This window comes from Mus caroli, chromosome X, assembly GCF_900094665.2.
Source record: "Mus caroli chromosome X, CAROLI_EIJ_v1.1, whole genome shotgun sequence".
In the NCBI taxonomy this organism is placed as follows: Eukaryota; Metazoa; Chordata; class Mammalia; order Rodentia; family Muridae; genus Mus; species Mus caroli.
Genome location: NC_034589.1, coordinates 34961542 through 34985426, shown reverse-complemented (window position 1 = coordinate 34985426; position 23885 = coordinate 34961542). Strand labels below are relative to the sequence as shown.

Sequence of the window (23885 nt, the reverse complement as noted above, 5' to 3'; positions counted from 1 at the left end):
ACACACACACACACACACAAGCACACACGCAGGAATAACACCTCTCCCCTGATTTATACTTGAAATTTATGGAATTTTAAATTTAGAGGTTAAAAATATACATGGAAATTTGAAATATTTATATTTAGTGATAAGTTATTTCAAATATACATGTCTATAAAAGGCAAACAACTAAGTAATATATAACTTTTTTCAGATTATAAACTAAGGCAATGATCGACTTTCTAACATATTATTGTTTTAAATTTTAGTTTCAGTCTGATGGAAGCAAACAGGAAGATAAAGAGAAAACGGTAAGAGACTGAAAAATTAAATAATGGGTGTGTTTGTCAGGATATAGCATGCCAAATATTTTACTGTGAACAAGACTTAGCTACCCTTAGAAATAGTTATTTTATACTTTACATGCTCAGTACCGCATTTGGCAACTCATTGAACATTTTCTTTGAAGATTAATATTCTCTTTTTGAAGATTCTATACTGTAAAAAGGTTAAGCCTCTCATTGCCTAATTACCTTTTCTGCTTCTTTTACTTCATTTGCTATCTTAGGTAAAGAAAAGGCAATGATAGGGTGAGGAGGAGTGTGTGTGTGTGTGTGTGTGTGTGTGTGTGTGTGTGTGTGTGTATGTATGTATGATTTATAAATGATAATTCTTTTAAGACATCCCTATCTTGGGTGTATTGAAATAAACCTAATGAAATAATTTCTTTTTTTCTTTTTAGGAAGTTATCCTTAGCTGTTTGCTTAGCATTACTGACCAGGTATTACTTCCATCTCTTTCTTTGATGGACTGCAATGCTTGCATGTCTGAGGAGCTGTGGGGAATGTTTAAGACATTTCCCTATCAGCATAGGTAAATACTTATTCAGATTGGTCACTCCAATTAATTCTAGTATATTAATTTCTAAGCATTTAATATTTTCTAAATTTTTATCTTATTTTCTTAAAGATATCGTCTATATGGACAGTGGAAGAATGAAACTTATAATGGTCACCCACTTTTAGTAAAAGTTAAAGCTCAAACAATAGACAGAGCCAAGTATATCATGAAGTAAGTTTATTTTTTTTCATATTTACCTCAAATATGTCTGGATATAATTTACTTTGTTTCAGCTATTTTGTTTAGAGTGTCAGTTTTGAGAAAGATTATAAATACTTCTTAGAGGTATAGCTGATTACATATTGCAGTTAGAATGAGTTTGTTTTTTTATGTTAGCTCATTTAAATTATAAGTTAATGTTTTATTTTTATATTTTTTAGATTTATATATGTGTATGGGGGATAGGAGTAGGTGTATGCATGCTATGGTATGCACATGGAGGTCAGAGTGGTGGGAATGGGTTCTCTCTTTACTTCATGTTTGTCCCAGGAATCAAACTCTGTTCATATCAATTCATGTAAGTTATTTGAAGCTTATGAAAATTGTGTATTTCATGCAAGTAGTAGTCTAGATACTAAAAACTCTTCTATTTGTTTTCAATAAGGCTTTTGTCAGTTGTCCAACATTTTATAAATCCATCTATAGTTATTCTAATTAAAGTTATATTTTCTTTGGTTTCACTAAGTATAATAGTTTGAAGTGATACTGTGTTTGCCCAGTGGCATTGTCTTTGGACATTGGCTATTGGGAAAACAGGCATGAACATAGTCATAGTTTGGCTTATAATGAGGTATGACAATAGACAGAATGAAATATCTAATTAAGTTAATAGGGGAAGAAATTATTGCTGGAGAGGTTATTCAGTTTGATGAACCCAAGAAAGTTTTAGCTTCAGAAGCCTATAGATAACAGTATCATTTTTTTTTTTTAAAGCACACTGGACGATCATGGTTAGCACTTGGCAGACTTATTTATTTATTTATTTATTTATTTATTTAGATTTATTTATTAATTTTATGTTATGTGAGTAAACTGTTGCTTTCTTCAGACACACCAGAAGAGGGCATCATATCCCAGATGGTTGTGAGCCACCATGTGGTTGCTGGGATTTGAACTCAGGACCTCTGGAAGAGCAGTCAGTGCTTGTAACTGCTGAACCATCTCTCCAGCCCTGAATTTACACCTATCCCTCTGACTTGTGGAAGTCAGATCAGGTTTTGTCTATATATTTGTATATACATATGATCAGGTCATTCATATATGCACACATACACTATTTGTGCTAGGCACTGAGTTGAATGCTTTTTAAAAATAATACTTAATACTAATTTTCTTGATTCTCTTTACTCTGGAAGCACAGCCTTAATTCTTTTATCTGGAATAGTATAGTAACTTGAATTATTTTCTTATTTCAAAGTCCCCCCCCCCTTTTTTGTTTTTGTTTTTGTTTTTGTTTTTTTTTTCAAGACAAGGTTTCTCTGTGTAGCCCTGGCTGGCCTCGAACTCAGAAATCTGCCTGCCTCTGCCTCCCAAGTGCAGGGATCAAAATCCTTGGATGATTTGATAATACTTGGCAGATCGTATGTCAAGCTTTATGGCATGGTGATGTGAGAGATACTCCTTGATCTTTCCTGCTGTATAGCCTACCTCATTTCCTAATGATGACACTTTAAGGTGTACTGAACTTACTTGTTTTCCTAAATGCACCATGGTCTCCTTAGCCTTACTTCCTTTGTGTGTATTTTTTGCTTCCTTTATTTGTACAAATTTTCCCTTAGCTTGCCTTTCCCTCTCCATCTGGTGATTCATCTTAGAAAGTGTGCATGAGTGCCAGCTCTCCGAAGCCTCCACAGCACATACTGACAAACAAAGTTGATTTGTGCCACCAGTACATTTTAGGCAAATTATGCTAGCATTCCACTTGTGCACATTACCATGATAGTGTTCCTTTTTGTAAGTATATAAAATCAGCAGATGAATGAATATACTGATTCTACAAATAAATGTTATTATATAGCAATTCTTTCTATTCCCAGTTTAGTTCAGGTACCACGGCGTTCTCCAGTTTTGTCCATGTTGTGAATGACAGAATTTCCTTTTTTGTTTGATTGTTTTATTTTTATTTTTTTGGTTTTTCGAGACAGGGTTTCTCTGTATATCCCTGGTTGTCCTGGAACTCACTCTGTAGACCAGGTTGGCCTAATTTCCTTTTTTTAAAGTGAAAAAGGACACTAGTAGGAGAATTACTGGGGAAAAGAGGGATTTGAAGGAAAGGAGAAATGCTGATCAAAGGATACAAGATTTTACTTAGATTTAAGAAATAAAATTTTAGTTACATATTATACTTTGTGGTGACCATAGTCAACAATAATAATGCCTATTGCAAAATTTCCTGAAGACTACCCTTTAAAGATTCATATTACAGTAAAAAGTAAGTTTTGCGATGAAAAAGTCATAATTTGCTTGACAGATTTATTCTATAATGTCTATATAGATTAAAAAACATCACGTTGTGCCCTTATAAAATATACACGTTTTTAAAAAGGTGTATGTCCTGTTCTTCACACACTCAGTTCTCTCCCAGAGAAGAAAAGTAAAGTAACCAGTATTTACATTCTTATTTATCCTTCTAAGGGTGTATATAAGGCAATGTAGATATATTTATACTTTTTTAAAAGATTTATTTATTATTATGCATAAATTCACTGTAGCTGACTTCAGATGCACCAGAAGAGGGCTTCAGATCTCATTATGGGTGGTTGTGAGCCACCATGTGGTTGCTGGGATTTGAACTCAGGACCTTTGGAAGAGCAGTCAGTGCTCTTAACCACTGAGCCATCTCTCCAGCTCTGTTTATACTTTTAATGTTATTGATTGAATATAAGTGCTGTTCTCAAATTTGTTACCTTTTTAAAAAGAAAATTTGTCAGGAATAATAGCATACTTCTGTAGTTCTTGTACTTGGGAATCTGAGGCAGGAGTATAATGACTTTGATCCCTGTCTTTACTACCTGAGATGAGACTGTGTCAGAAAAATCAACAAACAAACAAAAAAGTTAAAAACAGAAATTTTAAAAATATGGTTTTAAATTTGTATCTTTAGTTAGGCCAGGCTTGAGAGCAAGAACTGCTCTTCATTTTTATGTTCTTAATGCCTAGTGTTTTGTCATAGTAAGCATTAATATGAATTAATGCATATATGAATTCATATTTTTATTTAGTGTAGAACAATATGTGTAGAATTTTTTAATATACTTGGGTTTTTGTTACATTTTAGCTGTAGCTCAGCTGTTGCACCAAACTTCATGAATTTGCTACAACTTTTTACATTGACAATGGAATATTTTAGGATATTATTTGTATAATTTTATAATTTTTCAAGTCATTCATTCTTCATATTGTGTTTTATATGTCTGACATTCTGGTAGCTTGAAGGTAGGACTCTGTCTAGAGAATATTTGTTTAATTTTGCTTATTTTCTCTTCAGGGTAGTGAAGACAAATGGAATAGAATAAAAAGTGTACAGTTTTATGTGAGTGAGGCGAGTAGGAGTACCACCTGGTGCAGGGTTCGATATAGGGAAGGGTGGTGCTAAGTTAAAGGCCGAGGTGGATATGGTTTCAGATTTAAAACCAATGGTCTCTTTTCTCCATTGGCAGGGAACAGGAGAAACTGAGCTATAGGAAACAAGAAGGGGAAGCAGCTGATGATTACATCATTTTAATTATTGGATTGCTTTTATCACAAGAAGCTTCCTAACATAATTATATTATTACTTTAAAAATGGTTACATTCCTTGAATTACAAATTGAACTTCATTATTATTTTTAATGTTTAGTGGTGTTAGATATATATTCCTTTTAGAAAGGTTCTTTCATTTGTTCACTTGTTGCTGTTTAGAGTTTCTGTGTTTATTATGTAACCAACTCCAAAACACTTATGTTAATCCTTAGCATTTCACTGTTACAGAGTTTTAGAATCTTAGAAAAGATATGCTGATCACAGAAGAAATAAAAATGAAAGGAATATAATTTATTGATTTTAAAATTGTGTATCTTGAAATAAGAAAATGAGAGAACTAATTTCTGAACTGATAAATGAATCTTTTTAAAAAGTTTTCATGTATTTATACAGTAAAATAAGTTTTACCCTTAGTAGATAACTAGCATTTAAACTCTGAAATTCCCTAAGAGAGTCCATCTTTTGCTACAGAGTGGATGAAAATGCAGTTTGTTTGCATGGATCCATTTGATGTATTTGAGTTTTCCACATAGTACAGGAAAGCTTATCAGCATCCTGAGTAATTGTACTTAGTACTGAGCCTTGGCATTTCTCTCCCTTTGTAGGCGTCTAACCAAGGAAAATGTGAAGCCTTCAGGAAGACAAATTGGCAAGCTGAGCCACAGCAATCCAACAATTTTGTTTGACTATGTACGTTTTGAAGTTAATATTATTTTAAGAGATTTCCCTTTTGATTGTCTTTATATCAGTACAAGTAGAAATGAAGTAAAATTTAAAATGTTAGAAAACAGCAGATGAAATTCCACTTTAGAGTAAAAACAAAACTTCATATACAGTATTTAACAAATTGATCTGTTTTCTAGTAATGTACAACAGAACTATTGTTAGGTTTTAGGAACATTTGAATAACATTTCACTTTGATTCCGTTTTAGAAGTGTTACCTTCTTTTTAACATTATCATTGTTGAAATTTTCCATATAGTATATTTTGATCATATTTCCCCTCCCACAAGTCTTCCCATATCCTCCCTACTTTCCTAGTTAATCAAACCCCATGCTTTCTCTTTCACTTGGAAAAACAAACAACAAAGACAGAAATTAGGTATTCAGGGGCAGGGGTGTGGTGGGGGTGGGGGAAAGCACAGAGTCCATTTTAGAAAGACTCTAAATAACATTTAAAACAGGACTAGCCATTACTATTACAAAGTACAAGTTTAGACCTCTTGGAATGTTTCCTAGGTAGAAATGTAGCCTTAGGAAAATACTCTATATAGCAATGATAATGTAATTTTTTTTTTTGTAAAATGTTTTATATAGATGCAAAACAGAGAAACTTTGTTTTTAAGACAGGGTTTCTCTGTATATCCCTGGTTGTTCTTGAACTCTGTAGACCAGGCTGGCCTCAAACCCACAGAGATCCTCCTGCTTCTGCTTCCCAAGTGCTGGAGCTGAAGTCTGCCTGGCTAGAACCACTTTAATTGTATTATTTCTAATTTTAGAGAAGTGTGAACCTTACTTAGCATAAAATTTTTTTATTTAGTTAATGTAACTCACTCTTTCTTGATCTTCCAGATCTTGTCACAAATCCAGAAATACGATAACTTAATAACACCTGTAGTAGATTCATTGAAATACCTCACATCATTGAATTATGATGTCCTGGCCTGTATCCTTTCATGTGGAGCAAAATATAGATTTCATGTGTCCCTTTATTTAAATGCTGAATGATTAATTTTTCTTTGACTTTCTTTAGTAATGATCTAAAGTTGGTCTAATTGGCTGATCTGTTGTCAGCCCAAAGTATTGAAAAGGAAATTGTGTATGTGTGCATGTGTATGCATGCACATACGTTAGTGCTTTGTGTTGTATAAAGGGAGAAACACTCATTTTATCAAGCATGCTGTTACAGGTGGTATGTTACTTGTTAGGAGATGGGAAAGAGGGTTGATAAATAATGAGTATATGGTAGCTATTTTCATTCCTCTCTGAAGATGTGGGGGTTTAAGGGTCTTTATTACTGATGTTCTGGTGTTTTTTTCTTAATGTATGAAAGATTGTATCATTGAAGCTTTAGCTAATCCAGAAAAGGAAAGAATGAAACATGATGACACAACCATCTCAAGCTGGCTTCAGAGTAAGTGCTTTCACTTTTCTCAGGATGGTAGTACTATCCATGACACTAAGCAGGTGGCAACTGCCATGCTTTCTTTACCTGCCTATGCTTTCAGGCTTTTAAGTGCTTATTTCTCAAGAGCTCTTGACAGTATCTAGCCACTAAGCTTGTTCTGCAAAGTGTCAGAGACCTTTGGGCTGTATGGAGATTTTATTAAGTACTTACTAATTTTCTTTACTTGAGACTATTTTATTTTACTATGATAGAATTTGAGGAAGTTGTTTCTGGCCATACCACACTTGTTGAGTGTCATCTGATCTGGGAAGTTTAATGCAATTGGTCTGGGTTAGTATGTAAATAGGAGAATTTGGGGAAACATTTGGAAGCTGACATTCACTTTCTTTCTAACTTTTATTTAGAAATTACACTCTTTCCTTGTCTAATGTATATGAATCTGAATTTCCCACTGTACTCTAAGGTCCTTAAGTCAGAACTTAAAGTTTGGTCTAATTATTTACATAATTAGCAAATAACTTAAATATTATAGATTATTAGATAATCTTCCTCTTGTCTTCACTTCCTTTCAGGAAATAATAGGGACTATTGGTTAAAATTGGTCTTCTAAGGTTGGCAAGAGGGCTCAACATTTAAAAGCGTGACTGGTCTTCTAGAGGACTCTGGTTCTAGTCCCAGAACTGATGTGGTCACTCATAACCCTTTTTGACCCCAGATCTGGGGAATCTGACACCCTTTCCTGATGTTTGTGGGTACTAGGCATACACAAGCTACATAAATTTTCATATAGGCAAGACACCCATACATACTACAAAAAAGCATTCTGCTTCTAGCAAAATTACCTGTTTCTTTTGCTTTGTACAACTGTAGTATGTTCCTAGATATAAATAATAAGTTACGACTCAAAACTTTTTAGGGGTGGGCATTTAGTTGTTTGAGTTTACTTGGTATTCTGTGTGGTTGAGTCCTAATTGGTCAGGGTGCATAGTTTGAATCACTGCTTTAGTTCATATTGTGCCTTGGAGCAAGTCATGTGACCCTTTTTCCCAATTTACTTCATTAGGTTTATACTAACCTAAGACAACTATTGATATAATTAATCAATATAATGTGCTTGCTTATGTATGCTTAATAAGTATCAGCTATTACTGTGGTAAAACTCCATTCAATTGTACAGTCAAAATGTACAGGGCTGGAGAGATGGCTCTGGTTAAGAGCACTGGCTGCTCTTCAAGAAGACCCAGTTTCCCAGCACTCACATGGCAGTTCATGGTCATGCACAGCACCTGTTCAGGGGATCTAACACCCTTTTCTAGCTCTTCCTTAGGCACCTGGTAATGAACATGGTACACATATGTTCATGTAGGCAAAAATGTATGCACATGAAATAAAAATAAAAATGTTTTAAGAAATTCATACCTCATTTTGCTTTAGAAATTGAATTTAATGAAATTGTACTTACTATATTTTTTGTCTGATGAACTAGTTTTGTTTTTTATTTCACGTAGGTCTGGCTAGTTTCTGTGGTGCAGTATTCCGTAAATACCCGATTGATCTTGCTGGTCTTCTTCAGTATGTAGCCAATCAATTAAAGGCAGGCAAAAGGTAAATTATATGGAAATGAACTTCAATAACTCAAGCACTTCTTGTGGTTTTGAAATGTTGAGATTACTGTTATTTTGAAAGACACATAGATTCAACTGGAATAGTTATTTATAGAATATATATTTTTAAGGTAGAGTCTCATTATGCAGTCCAGGTTATCCTCAGAATTGAAATCTTCACTAAATATTTCAAATGTTAGAATTGCATACACATACATACACACACACACACACACATACACACACACACACAGAGAGAGAGAGAGAGAGAGAGAGAGCTTTTCTTTTCTTTTGACACGCAGTCTCATCATGTAACTCTGGCCATCTTGGAACTCACAATGAGATCCAGGCTGGCCTTGAACTCAAAGAAACCCACCTGCCTGCCTCTGTCTCCTGAGTGCTTAGATAAAGGCATGTGCCACCATGCCTAGTTATTGAATATTTAAGAGAAACTAGAAGTCAATACAGAGAGATAGTTTCTTTAGTACTATAAAATTTAGCCACATGTATACATCATTAAAATGACAGTTAACTTATTTTACTATTAAGCTTTTTCTGTAAGGGAGTATACAGGAAAAATACTTTTTGAATATGAATTTGATATGTAAGACTTACGTGCATCTTTGTAAATACTGAAGTTTATTCTGGGCCAGTGGCAGTGCTTAGGTTTTAAATAAATAGATTTGTTAAACATTAGTACTAGTAGATTGATTATAATCAAATATTTCAGGTGTGCTGTGATTTTTCAGCAAGAAACGAAGAGACTGTCTGCCTGCCTTCCCCCCCCCCAATCTGTGTGTTTGTCTGTGTTTGTGTGAGATACAGGTGCGGGAAGGAGGGTGTGGAGGGAGTGATGAGAGAGGAAGCAAAAGAGACCCAGAGACAGACAGACAATATTCTGTGACCTGCCTCCTTCAGTTAGACTTCACCTAAAGTTTCAAGAACCTTCCAAAATAGTGCCATCAAATTGTGATCAAGTCCTTAACTCATGAACTCTTAGAGAACATTTCATACTTACTGACAATCAAAACAGGAGAGAGGTAGAGGTTGGGTGTGTGGAGGAAGTGAAGGGAAGTACAAATGAAAACTGAGGAAAAATACATGAAGCTTGGGTAAGGGAGAAGGGAGATGTTTTCAACAATTTTTATTCTTGTATCTTATTCCAAGCTTCAAATTAATCCAGGTAAAAATAAATCAAAGAGAAACATGAAATATTTTTATTGTAGGACTAGAATTGATGTAACATTTATTTTGAAAATAAGATTTAAAAAATAAGCCTTGCTGTTGTCTCTCATTCCTTCATCTAAGTAAAGATTCTCAGGAGACTACTTATTATGTATTATTATTTCCATACTTAAAGTTTTAACTTCAAATACTTTTCTTTTGATTTTTATAGTTTAATTTTTGTATTTCTTTAAAATTTTGTATTAGTTTTGACCTACTAATATTGAAAGAAGTGGTACAAAAAATGGCAGGAATTGAAATTACAGAGGAGATGACGATGGAGCAGTTAGAAGCCATGACTGGTGGGGAGCAGCTAAAGGCTGAAGTAAGTAAGGACTTAATATTTGCAGCTTTGTCTTTCAAGGTGTCAATTACTCATGCTTAGCCACAATTCAAAATTAAAGAGAAACATATCCATAAGTAGATAAATTATAATATTTTACTTTGAGACTCATTTTATATAGAATCATAAAAATTTTTGCCCTCCTTCTTGCTCACTTTTGGCACATAAATTATCTTTTTGGCCATCGTATCCACACTGTATAAGCTACACTTTAGTCATAGAATAGCCATCTTTGTTTTCATATTGGCTATGTGAATATTAGTCCTGGTTCTCAGTTGGCTATATTGCAAAATGTTTATATTAAAGTAACCTTTGCTTAAATTTCCCAATTCTTCATCATTCTGCCTGTGTTGTTTCATAACATGTTATCATTAAGAATGTCAATGCAGTGCAGTAACATATTTGGAGAGTGACCATATTTATGTAACTTTTATTGTATCATTGAGATTGTTGTATTAATTGCTGTTGCTAATTTTTTTCTTTTACTATTTTTTATTGGTTATTTTATTTATTTACGTTTCAAATGTTATCCCCCTCCCCAATTTCCCCTCCACAAGCCTCTCACCCCACCCCACCTGCCGTTGCTTTTATGAGGGTGTTCCTCTACTTTCCAACCTATTCCTGCCTCCCTGCCCTAGCATTCTCCTACACTGGGGCATTGAGCCTCCCCTCCCGTTGATGCTTGACAAGGCCATCCTCTGCTATATATGTGGCTGGAGCCATGGGTCCCTCCATATGTATTCTTTGGTTGGTGGTTTAGTCCCTGGGAGCTCTGGGGGTGAGGTCTAGTTGGTTGCTAATTTCTTACTGTGCTTAATTAAGCTTTGTCATGGATCTACAAAATATCGTTTGTGTAGAGTTTNGTTCTGTCTACAGTTTTCATTTATCCACTGTGAGTTGTAGAACATACCTGCCCCAGATAAGTGTGTGTGATGATAGTATAGAATCTAAACAGTATCTAATTACCCAAAGCTTAATGTCAAAGCCATCCATGTTCTCCCCTTAAAACCACTGCTACCTTCTTTTTTAAGATCTGTGAAACACTAGTAATTGGAACTTTAAAACACGCGAAAGTATAAAAGACAACAACTTATATTTGTACTGAAAAGATTTTCCTTGATATTTCCACTGGAATAAATCTCTATCACAGTCTACTAAATCTTTTCACTGAATAAAAAAATAATCCTTTGTGTGATTTTACCAAGTAGAAAATGGAAACAATGAGTTGCACAATTGAGCTACCATTACCATTAGGTAATTAGATACTGTTTAGATTCTATACTATCATCACACACACTTATCTGGGGCAGGTATGTTCTACAACTCACAGTGGATAAATGAAAACTGTAGACAGAACNAAACTCTACACAAACGATATTTTGTAGATCCATGACAAAGCTTAATTAAGCACAGTAAGAAATTAGCAACCAACTAGACCTCACCCCCAGAGCTCCCAGGGACTAAACCACCAACCAAAGAATACATATGGAGGGACCCATGGCTCCAGCCACATATATAGCAGAGGATGGCCTTGTCAAGCATCAACGGGAGGGGAGGCTCAATGCCCCAGTGTAGGAGAATGCTAGGGCAGGGAGGCAGGAATAGGTTGGAAAGTAGAGGAACACCCTCATAAAAGCAACGGCAGGTGGGGTGGGGTGAGAGGCTTGTGGAGGGGAAATTGGGGAGGGGGATAACATTTGAAACGTAAATAAATAAAATAACCAATTATACCAATATATCTGCTACCATTAGATACCAGATTATAATAAACAATAGTATCATTAAAACAAATTTGTTGAGGAGAATGTTTATAGGTTATAGAAATGCTTTATTTTATTTGGTGTTGCTTTATATTAAGCCAGGCATGTCTTCTTATTCTGTTTTTTTAAGACAGAGTCCTTTGTAGTCACCTCAAGCTGGACTCAAACATGTGTAGTTGAGGATGGTCCTGAATATCCAATCACCTTGACTCTCTTGCCCATGTGAACGGATTATAACTTCTAGCTCGGAAATATTTTAAAGATTATGCCTCAGCTTTCTTGTGTGTCTTTTCCCAGTGAGACAGCATGGAATACATTGCATATAGCAGTAATTTTTGTCTTCTTTTATACAGGGTGGTTATTTCGGCCAGATCAGAAACACTAAAAAATCTTCTCAGAGATTAAAGGATGCACTACTGGACCATGATCTTGCTCTTCCTCTCTGTTTGCTTATGGCACAACAGAGAAATGGGGTAATTTTTCAGGAGGGTGGAGAGAAACACTTGAAACTTGTGGGGAAACTCTATGACCAGGTAAGTGAAAGAAGCTTGGGTGTTGAGGAAAACTTTTTAAATCTCAATAAAATAGAAATTGTGATGTCAATTTAAACATACCATTTGTACACATAATGTGAATGTCTGACACCTCTAATGTCAAATAGGCTTTCCTTAAATAGAGCCTCTATTTCTATGCATACTATTCTATTTACAAGATGGGTGTAGGGGATGTTATATATAAGGTTTTCAGTTAATGAGACATTCCATCATGAAAGGCCATCAGATTGTTTGCCTTCTTTTTGATCTTTGGAAATTTGTAATTTTCATTGTACCACAGTAGATACTATGTCTTATTTCTTAGTAATAATATTGTTAATATGTAAACCCATTTTGTTGGCTAGTAATGTTTTTGTGGTTAATATTTTTTATCCTTTAAACAATGACAGTCACTGACTTCTCATTGCATGTATACACACACACACACACGTGTGTGTGTGTGTGTGTGTGTGTGTTTGTAGGTGGCTTTTCAACCTAGTGTTAAGTTTCTGTTTGATAATCTATGGCTTTTAGAAGACTCTTACCAACTCAGAGGGGAAATTTTCATTTACACTATGTTTTAAGCACTGACATGTATTAAGAGCATCTTTATGTAAATAATTGATAGTGTGATTCCTTGACTCTTTTGACATCTTCACTGTTATTTTACCTTCCTCCCCTCTTCTGTATTTCCCTTCCTCCCCACTCCTGTAATAAAGATTCCCTTGTTTTCTCCATTGTCCCATTCAAGTCAGCTGTCTCCTGTTATTTCCCTTTCCATTGTCTCCCCCACCATAGTGTTCCCTTTGCACTTTTCTGGTTTCTATAGTTACTACAGTTTTTATACTCACAGCTGAAGATGTAGTGGTAGGTTATAGATATATATCACTGTGCTTAGAGCTCACATGTTCTCTCTCTTCTTTTGGAGTCCATAAAGAAAAATATATTTGTCCGATTACAACTGTAAATATATAATCTTTGTTTTAATTTAGAATTTTTATTCAATACCTAGTAATTGTGTGTTTATAGGGTACATTGTCATAATTCAGTGCATGTATATAATGTGTAAATTATAAAATTGATAATTCCTATTTTCATCTTTTGAAAGATTTATTATTCCTGTTGACACAAAATGCTTTAAGCCGTAGGCAGTCTATGTTGGCTGTCTTATCACTTGAGCTTATGTCTCCTATAGAAATGCACTGTGCTACCCCAGCTCCCGCATCTCTCTGCCCTTTCCAGCGGCGCTCGTCGCCTCTCAGAACTACTCTTCTTTTTACTTTTGTGATGACAACATTTTTTTAGACTTTATGTACAAGTGGGAATATGTGAAAATTATCTTTCTACCCTTGTTTATTTCACTGAACATAGTGTTCTTCATTTCTGTCCCTGCCTAAACTATTGAAATTTGGATTTTTAATTGTCATTTAAGATTCTGTTAAAATAACATATATCTTAATCATTTGAGATAGGTTTATGTTGGTTTTGGAAAATGTTAACATCTGTTTTTTGTGTTTGTTTGTTTGTTTTTGTCTTATTTTTACTTTAGTGTCATGACACCCTAGTACAGTTTGGTGGGTTTTTAGCATCAAATCTAAGTACAGAAGATTATATAAAACGAGTGCCTTCAATTGATGTGCTCTGTAATGAATTTCATACACCACACGATGCAGCATTTTTTCTGTCTAGGCCAATGTATGCACATCATATTTCGGTAAGTATGAATGTCTTCATTGGTGTTCAAGAGTAATTCTGAATGATTTACACAAATATTTGATTTTTAAATACATGCTAATTTGATAAATACAGATTACTCTAATTTTCTATTACTGTTCTTTTTCTCAGCAGTAAACAGCGAAATGCTGTTTTACAGGACAGGTCTTCCTATTACTTTCCCTGTAGTCAGTTCATAGAGACCCAGTATATTCTCCATTTTGTTAATTTGGAATCTAGCCCTTCAGTTCTTCTTTTTCTTTTTCTTTTTCTTTTTTATTTTATACTGTTTGTGGGTTCCAGTCCAATTTGTGGAGTGAAATCATTTAATTCTATACTGTGTGTGGTATTTACTCCAGTCATTGGTCCCTTCTCTTAAACTAAGTTTTCCTCTTTATTTCCTATAAAATTTCTGTTATATAGTTTGTAGCAGAAGTATATAGAAAGACACTAGGGAGAAATTTGACATTCATTTGATCATGTAACTAAGAATACTGTTAATGTTTACATATGAACAACTGCTTCAGTCTTACTTGATTTAATGACCACTTCACTGGCATTATGCAGCAATTCCTTTCCTGAATATTCTAGAGGGTCAATAGGAACAAAAATGGATTTTAAAGTCTCCCATTCAGAGAATTCACTGCTGTATGTAGTTAATGTTTTACATTCTCACCCTAACCACATCAAAAATTCTCATCCATAGAAACATAGGACCTGATTTTTTCAAGAACCTAGGTAGAAGAAATGCTTTATCTAAGGAATTTCATATCATATTTTAGTAATTTGGAACTGGACACCCTAATCAGTAATGAGTCCTAGCAAATGAATACCTGGTTGTCTGAAATATTCTTGGTCAAAAAAATGACATATTTTTTGTGGGATGAAAGTGTTTTCTTTTAAGAGATATACAATCTAATCAAAGAAATGGCATTTTCTTCTCAGGGTTTAAGAATAAAGAAATATATTGTGGCATTTATATACTCCAGGCAACAATAAAGTGCTCCCAACCCACTTCATATAGGGTACATGCCTCTTTGGAAAGGGAATTCCTCAGCAGCCTAGGATGCAGTTGAATGGGCATCCACACTGCTCTAACTTTGCTGCTTAGGTGAGGTCTTTAGTGAACCTTTGATGAATGAGAGAGAATGTATAAGAAAGTGATGAGAGAGGAAATGGGGTAACTGCAGATTCCCCTCAGGAAATTGGCTACTACAGTCCCTCAATCAAATACTGCTCAGATTCTTGGCCTGACAAAAAGCTTTTTGGACATAAATCAGTGGTACTATACTATTCTCTGTTTGTTGGAAGATGTAAACTTAAGGGCTGGAGAGATAGTTCAGAGGTTAAGAGCACTGACTGCTCTTCCAGAAGTCCTGAGTTCAGTTCCCAGCAACTGCATGGTAGCTCACAATCATCTTTAATGGGATCTGATGCCCTCTTCTGGTGTGTCTGAAGATAGCTACAGTGTATTCACATAAAATAAATAAATAAATCTTTTTAAAAACTTTTAAAAAAGATATAAACTTAGGTATTAGTTTAATTTAAGAGAAGGAAAATTAGCATTGTAGATGAAGTATAACCATTCTTTTGATTAAGCTTAGTTTTCTGACTAGATACTAGTAGCAGGCCTACAAACTAGATTCATAGATTCAAGACTAGAGAGTTGGGAAGATTGGTATTATTGGTGCTATTCAGTTTTCTCATAACTATAAGGTAATTTTCACTGTTAATTATTGATACTCAAACCTTGAAACATATCTAAAAGGAAGGTTTTCCTTGCTCTAGCTATTCTAGGCTTTTCCCATTCAGAAGCCAGCTTGTCATATGCAGGTAATTCCAGCAGTGTTTTATCTCATGCCTGGTAGAGCGTTAGCAGATGTCATTTCACTGATCTAGATTCATATTAGTTACCTTCAGCAAAATCTATTTTTAAGTTTAAAATCTTTTTTCACCCTCATTCTTAGTCTCTGATAGAATTGTTATACTTTCCTGTAGCTAACGTTTTTGTAGCTTTATCAATTATATAGTTTGAGTAGTTATCAGCCTGCTCTCTAGCATGGCTATCAAAATAAATAAAGAGTTCTACTTCTAGAATAATTGCAAGATTCCTGGATTTTGCTTGACATAACATTGAATGTAGTAGATTGTACACTTTCAGTTTAGTCTGCTTGGATGAAGCCCAGTCAGTCTCAAGGCAGCTGAGACTATTACCAATCAGTGTAGAACTCAGAACCTTTGACTGATGATCATCTTGTTATATACTTAGGATAAACTGAATTATTTCAATGCTTTTTCTAATACAAAGAAGCAGCTGGTTGCAAGAATTTTCTTAGATTCAACTTAAGGATCATGCCTGTTTTCTTGGCAAGAGGTCTTTCATCATAAAATGGCAGAAAGATGTGAGATAGTGTATTAATTTTCTTTGTTGCATTTGGAAATAATTATGTCAATATTTTGGTACTAATAGATTCATTTTTACCTTATGTAACTGAAAATATAGTCCCCCCCCCCCAATTCTCTTTCTAATTAGGACAAGGCAGTCAGGACAAAGAAACTGTAGCATCAGTTCTCACATGCTTTTAATTTAATTTCCTGCAGGTACTTATGGAAAATTTCATTTGGCGTGGCAGTAGGCTAAAATAGCTGATTGCTCTGTCTGGAATGTTGTCATTTTCAGCATTGAAGTATTGCATTCTGGGACCTCTAAGTCTGTGGCAAAACTGTACACTTAGTTTCTGAGGTAGTCATCTCAGCGCCTTTTTATAACCTTTCTTAGTGTCAGTCCAACTTACTGACTGACACATGCCCTATTAGAGATAGTAGGTCAACTTTTATTGACAAAAACTAGTTAAGAACATGAAATTAAGGATTGGAACAGATTTCAAAGGTAATTTATCTTACAATAAGTGCTTCTGGTAAGAAAGTAGAATTGCCATGATCATTTTGTACAAATATATATGATATGTTTTAACTTTTTATCTGCAGTCAAAATACGATGAACTTAAAAAATCAGAAAAGGGAAGTAAACAGCAACATAAAGTCCATAAATACATTACATCATGTGAGATGGTGATGGCGCCTGTCCATGAAGCAGTGGTCTCCTTACATGTTTCCAAAGTCTGGGATGACATCAGCCCTCAGTTCTATGCTACATTTTGGTCATTGACAATGTATGACCTTGCAGTTCCACATACCAGCTATGAAAGAGAAGTCAATAAACTTAAAGTTCAGATGAAAGCGATTGATGACAATCAGGAAATGGTAGGTTTTGATGTAGCAATGCAAGTATAGTTGCGTCATTTATGCAGTATTATCCATATTTTGTAATTATTTTAGTTTAAGAGTCTTCCATCTTGTTCCTCTATAATATTTTAAGGTTATTTAATGGTAACATCTCAATGGTTGGGGCAGGATCTTAGGAAATGGTTAGAAATCATGATAAGGAATAAAAGACATGCATGTCTTTTCTACTGAATACTGCCATAGCAGCCTAATGTTACTTGTGTGGCTTCTGTTTCAAGAGGAGTAGGAATTCCCAAACGATTATTATTATCATCCATAATATGTATGTATGTATGTGTGTGTGTGTGTGTGTGTGTGTGTGTATGCATAATCCAGCAAACACAGGGAGTAGTATGGGGTTTAAGGAGACTTCCTTTACTCTACTTGATATATTTAAAAAGTCAGGTTGGTAAAAACTTAGGCAGGTACTGAAAGTTGGGTAGAATAATAAATATGATATAATTAAAGAACGAATTTAGATACCTTACTGTGAAATAACAGGTGTAAAAATGGAACTTTAAAAAGATTATGAGAGTAATATGAAGAGTGATTTTGATAAGGGGGGTGTTATTTAGTCTGAGGTTAGAGACCAGCTAGCTGCGTGTCATTTAGAGTACTTTGGTATGAGGTACTGAGAATATAGGCTATGCTAGAGACAGTGGCAGTCCATATGGCTTTTAAACAAGTAGGCTGTAGGAATGAAGGAAAGCTAAAGATAACTTCATTTTTGCCTCAGGTGTATACTACCAGGGTTAGGAAGGTAACCTGTTCAGAAGGTGTGTGAGGACTCTGTGATACTGATTTGGATGTGCTGAATGCGAATAAAAGTAATACATTCAGGCATATCTACTGTACAATCACGCCTCAATAATCCTAGAGTATAAGCACTTTTCTCTTGACAATTTTATACATGAAAGGAGACAATACAGTTAGAAAACTATCTGACTTTACTTTGTAGCCTCCAAATAAAAAGAAAAAAGAAAAGGAGCGTTGCACTGCCCTTCAGGACAAGCTCCTTGAAGAAGAAAAGAAGCAGATGGAACATGTTCAAAGAGTACTTCAGAGACTGAAACTAGAAAAAGACAACTGGCTTTTAGCAAGTAAGTTCTTGGGATTGACTATTCCTGCTGCTGCTAAATTGAAAAGCAAACATTTCTAACTTTGGCAGTGTTCAAGTGATTATGCACATATTCTGCTTTAGTTACTCATTACCACAGAATCAACCTCATGTATTCACTGAAGTGACTGATGACAGTTTGCTAGTGAAATAAAATTAGTTTGTGTAAAGATAATACTAATAGCTTAGGATTTAAATTTTCTGTACAGGATCATAGTATAGATGTTATATATCTATAATATGAACATTATAGATAAATGTCCACAGAGTAGTAATAGGAATCTTTATCACCTCATTGTGGTTTTATAACATTGTGTACACTACAGTTAAAATGTTGTCATGTTTGGTAGCCTTCAGGCACTTTAGGGAGAAGATAACTGCTTAATATGTTCTTTTATTTTTAGAGTCTACCAAAAATGAGACCATCACAAAATTTTTACAGCTGTGTATATTTCCTCGATGCATTTTTTCAGCAATTGATGCTGTTTATTGTGCTCGTTTTGTTGAATTGGTACATCAACAGAAAACTCCAAATTTTTCCACACTTCTTTGCTATGATCGAGTAAGTTCTTATCACAACATTAAAAAAATCCACATAAACACAGCTAAGTACTATAAACTCTAGAGGCGTTATGTGTACAGTGAATAACATGATCTTAAAAGCCAAGTTTGTGACCTTGAATCCTAACTCTACTTCTTTGTTTTGTTTTGTTTTTCAAGACAGGGTTTCCCTGTATAGCCCTGGCTGTCCTGAAACTCACTCTGTAGACCAGGCTGGCCTCGAACTCAGAAATCTGCCTGCCTCTGCCTCCTGAGTGCTGGGATTAAAGGCATGTGCCACCACTGCCTGGCCTAATTCTACTTCTTTAAAACTATATGTCTTAGGGTTCTCATTGCTGTAAAGAGACACCATGATCAAGACAACTCTTATGAGGACAACATTTCACTGGTGCTGGCTTAGAGGTTCAGAGGTTCAGTCCATTATCATCATGGCAGGAACATGGCAGCATCCAGGCAGTCATGGTATAGGGGCTAGGGAGAACTGAGTTCTATATCTTGATCTGAAGACTCCTAGGGGAAGACTGACTTCCAGGAAGCTAGGAGGAGGGTCTCAAAGCCCACTCCCACAGTAACACACCTACTCCAACAGGGTGACACCTCCTATTAGTACCACTTCCTGGGCCAAACATATTCAAACCACCACACTATATCTTTCACAAGGTATTTAACTTCTCTGTGCTTCAGTTTTCTTATCTATAGAAAGGGACTTGCTTTGTAAGATTGATCTGAGGGTTAAATGCGTTACTACATATAAGAACTCCCTGAAATGGTATCTGTTGCACTCAAGGTTAACCTATTCACTCAGGCTTTGAATTTAATAAACTTGTAACTTCGTTAGTGGGGCCTTTCTATATTCCTTAATTTTTACTCCTCAAAATAAAACTAAAACAATCTTCTACCCAAATAAAAGCCTTTTACACCACATGAAAGCAGGGAAATTCTTTAGTTTCATATTCATGAATTTTCCATCTTGCATTTTTTCTTATATTACCATTATTTGTGGGTTTAAAATGTGTATTATAGTTTGTTTGCTGCATATTTCTAAATTTTATCACCTTTATCTTTGCCTACTGTTTATTCAGTCTCAGTCATGAATGACTAAGTCTCCAAGAAGCATTATGTAATAAAATGATAATAATAGCATTTTCTTTTATTATTATAAATTAGTTCTTCAAAAAATACATGTGGATTCTTTATGATTGCTATTTTTATTTTTACACAATCTAGAGTTGCCACAAAAAAATAAAATCTCAGCAGGTGTGAATATAATAGGAGAAAGTACTTTTTTTTTTTTACTAAATTTATCTGTATATTGTGATATGCTTTAATATAGTTTTTAATATTTTCAGTTAGTTTGATTTTTTTCGAACATTTTTCCTCTAGGTTTTTTCTGACATAATTTACACAGTTGCAAGCTGCACTGAAAACGAAGCTAGTCGGTATGGGAGATTTCTTTGCTGTATGTTAGAGACGGTGACCAGGTGGCATAGTGATAGAGCCACATATGAAAAGGTATATAATTAATAAATATGTTTATATTTTACTTGTGTATATAATTATTGCTTCAGATTGATCAGTTTTAAAAGAATTTAAGATTCAGCTATAAAGTGATACTTAAAATCATAATATATTATAAAAAGTATGTTTTTTTATTCTATTTCAACTTGATATTTCAAGTTATTATCATTGGGTAAGCTGAAACATTCTTTTACATAAGAGTCACTGATCTGGTTTTATTCTCCTATTTTGTGGGATGAATTTTACCTCTAAAAATGAGAAACCTATTTTTCTTAGGAATGTGGAAACTATCCAGGATTCCTTACCATATTACGGGCAACTGGATTTGATGGTGGAAATAAAGCTGATCAGTTAGATTATGAAAATTTTCGACACGTTGTCCACAAATGGCATTACAAACTAACCAAGGTAAAATATAGTGGATATTTTTCAAAGATTTTTTTTCTCTTTAAACCTGTATTTTATGATAATCGTTCTTTCAACATCTGTTATAGGCATCAGTACATTGCCTTGAGACGGGCGAATACACTCACATCAGGAATATATTGATTGTACTAACAAAAATACTTCCTTGGTACCCAAAAGTTTTGAATCTGGGTCAGGCTTTGGAGAGAAGAGTGAATAAAATATGCCAAGAAGAAAAAGAGAAGAGGCCAGATCTTTATGCATTGGCTATGGGGTAACACAATTATATTTTAATGTAACTTATGACACTAGATTACAGAAGGATTCTGAAGATGTGAAAATGTTTTACAATGTTGAAGTCTTATCTTCTGCTTTACTTCAGGAGATTATGGGAGATTATGCGATCATGTTCCCACAGGCTGGTGAGAGTTGTCACTTCTGATTATCAACTTCCGGTCTATACTGGATGATAGTTTCAAAGAAATATATTTCTTGAAGGGGGGAGATATAATTTTTAATAGTTCTCACATCTTGAGTAACAAAAAGAAAAAGGCTCTCTAGTTAAAGAATTAGTTTAATTTGAAGGAATGACTAAGTTTTTAGAACACTCTAAAGATCTTGAGGAATATACTGAAAATTGGTACTTCATTTTCTAGAACCAAGTAGCAGAGTGAATAATTTGTAAAATTTTATTTGATTAAACTCCATATTTATGGTTTTTTTTGATTTGTGTATGTGTATTTAAACACTTTGTGCGACTTTCAGCTACTCGGGGCAGTTGAAAAGTAGAAAGTCACACATGATACCTGAAAATGAATTTCATCATAAGGATCCTCCTCCAAGGAATGCTGTTGCCAGTGTACAAAATGGGCCTGGTGGTGGGACTTCTTCATCATCTATAGGAAATGCATCTAAATCAGATGAAAGTGGTGCTGAGGAGACTGGTACGCTTGTTTGTAGACACTTCTAAATAATGTATTGAAATATTTTATTACATGATAATTACAATACTAACCCCATATTGCATTTTATTCCCTAGTTATGAGTATGTAACTATTAAGAATTAATCAGCCTCCTGGGCCTTCCTAATTATCCACAAATCATTTTGCTGTGAAGTCAGAATTTGTATTTCGAGTTAGCTAACAAAAACCTTGTTTTTATTTCAGATAAATCAAGGGAGAGATCTCAGTGTGGTACAAAAGCTGTTAATAAGGCTTCTAGTACCACACCAAAAGGGAATTCAAGCAATGGAAATAGTGGCTCTAACAGGTATGAACACTGTGCCATATGTTATAATTCTAAACCCTCTCGTGTGTGTGTGTGTGTGTATGTGTGTGTACCATGGGTGTGTATACCATTCATGTATATGTAAGTAATTGTGCATGGTTGCCACAATGTGTGTGGAGGTCTAACATCAGATGTTACTCCACACCTTGTACCTTGTTTGAAATTGGATCCCCTTTGCTGCATATACTAGGCTAGCTAGCCTGTAGACTTTCAAAGGTTCTCTTTTCTCTGCCTTCCATTCTACCATAGGAGCACTGGGATTACAGATGAGGTCTATTGTGCTTGTTTTTATGTGGGCTCTGAAGAGTTGAGCTTGCTTTATTATACTTGCATGGCAAGTACTTTACAAACATAGCCATCTTCCTAACTCCAGAGTTCTCTCCTTTAAAAAATTATCTTGTAAGTGAGCATACAGAGTAATTGTGGCATTTCTATATGTATGACTCATTATACTTCATTCTGATTTGCCCTTACCCCCGTGACCTCCCTTGCTCCCATTGTCTCTTGCTAGTCTCGGTCTTCTTTCCAAATAATCTTCCTTTCTGTTCTTAAATAACACATGTATTCTATTATCTTCCTTTCTGCCTCTTGTTCCTCTTTTATGAGAACTGTTTTTCTTTCTTGGTTCCTTTTCTACTTTCATAATGTATATGGTATTTACATACTTACATATAGGTTCTGCACATGGTATTTTCCTTTTTGAGCCTTTCTAATTTCAAGTACTGTAAAGATTTCCCAGTGACTCCATTTCCATCAAATGCCATCATTTCAGTTTTCAGTTTGGTTGCATTTCATTTTGTATGAATCCCATACTTTCTTTATCCATGAATCTGTCAATAGATAAGTAGGATGGCCCCATTTCTTGTGAATAGTGTAACAATTAACAAAAATGTGAGTATCTCTATGTTATGTTGAATTAGAGACCTTTGGGTGTACCCCCAGGAGTGGAACAGCTGAGATATTATTCTATTAGTTTTTGAGACACTTGTATATATACTGACTTCTATAGTGGTTATATGAGTTAACATTTCCACTAGCAAGTTATAAGTATAACGTTTTACCCACATTCTCACCAACTTTTTTTCTTGTTTATTCTCTTGATGAGAGCCATTCTGACTGGTTAGAAGCAGTTTTATTTTTTATTTCTCAGATGGCTAAGATGTTGAACACTTTTAAAAGTATTTATTGGGCATTTATATTAATTTTATGAGCTGTTTATGAGTTCATTACTAGCCTGTTTATTAGGTGAATTTTGGAGAATTATTTGCAATTCTTTTTTAAATTTTTTTTAATTAGATATTTTCTTCATTTACATTTCAAATGCTATCCCAAAAGTCACCTATACCCTTCCCCCGCCTTGCTCCCCTACCCACCCACTCACACTTCTTGGCCCTGGCTTTCCCCTGTACTGGGGCATATAACGTTTGCAAGACCAAGGGGCCTCTCTTCCCAGTGATGGCTGACTAGGCCATCTTTTGATACATATGCAGCTAGAGACAAGAGCTCTGGGGGTACAGGTTAGTTCATATTGTTGTTCCACCTATAGGGTTGCAGACCCCTTCAGCTCCTTGGGTATTTTCTCTAGCTTCTCCATTGAGGGCCCTGTGTTCCATCCTATAGATGACTGTGAGCATCCACTTCTGTATTTGCCAGGCACTGGCATAGCCTCACATGAGACAGCTATATCAGGGTCCCTTCAGCAAAATCTTGCTGGCATATGCAATAGTGTCTGCATTTGGTGGCTGATTATGGGATGGATCCCTGAGTGGGGCAGTCTCTGGATG

At 34.9% G+C, this 23885-nt stretch overlaps 1 protein-coding gene across 3 annotated transcripts in view; it reads left to right on the top strand.

The window, feature by feature from the left end:
* Positions 1-23885, top strand: part of Thoc2 (THO complex 2) — a 110414-nt gene that overhangs the window by 59405 nt on the left and 27124 nt on the right. For all 3 annotated transcript variants that reach the window (XM_021153791.2, XM_029473077.1, XM_029473076.1), the window contains exons 13-30: positions 252-293; positions 725-855; positions 952-1053; positions 5229-5313; positions 6196-6289; positions 6677-6757; positions 8260-8356; positions 9787-9904; positions 12036-12215; positions 13765-13929; positions 16917-17192; positions 18172-18313; positions 18735-18892; positions 20275-20403; positions 20686-20817; positions 20904-21088; positions 21580-21758; positions 21981-22083. In XM_021153791.2, the coding sequence (XP_021009450.2) occupies positions 252-293; positions 725-855; positions 952-1053; positions 5229-5313; positions 6196-6289; positions 6677-6757; positions 8260-8356; positions 9787-9904; positions 12036-12215; positions 13765-13929; positions 16917-17192; positions 18172-18313; positions 18735-18892; positions 20275-20403; positions 20686-20817; positions 20904-21088; positions 21580-21758; positions 21981-22083 (2399 nt within the window). The remainder of the gene's footprint in view (positions 1-251; positions 294-724; positions 856-951; positions 1054-5228; positions 5314-6195; positions 6290-6676; positions 6758-8259; positions 8357-9786; positions 9905-12035; positions 12216-13764; positions 13930-16916; positions 17193-18171; positions 18314-18734; positions 18893-20274; positions 20404-20685; positions 20818-20903; positions 21089-21579; positions 21759-21980; positions 22084-23885) is intronic.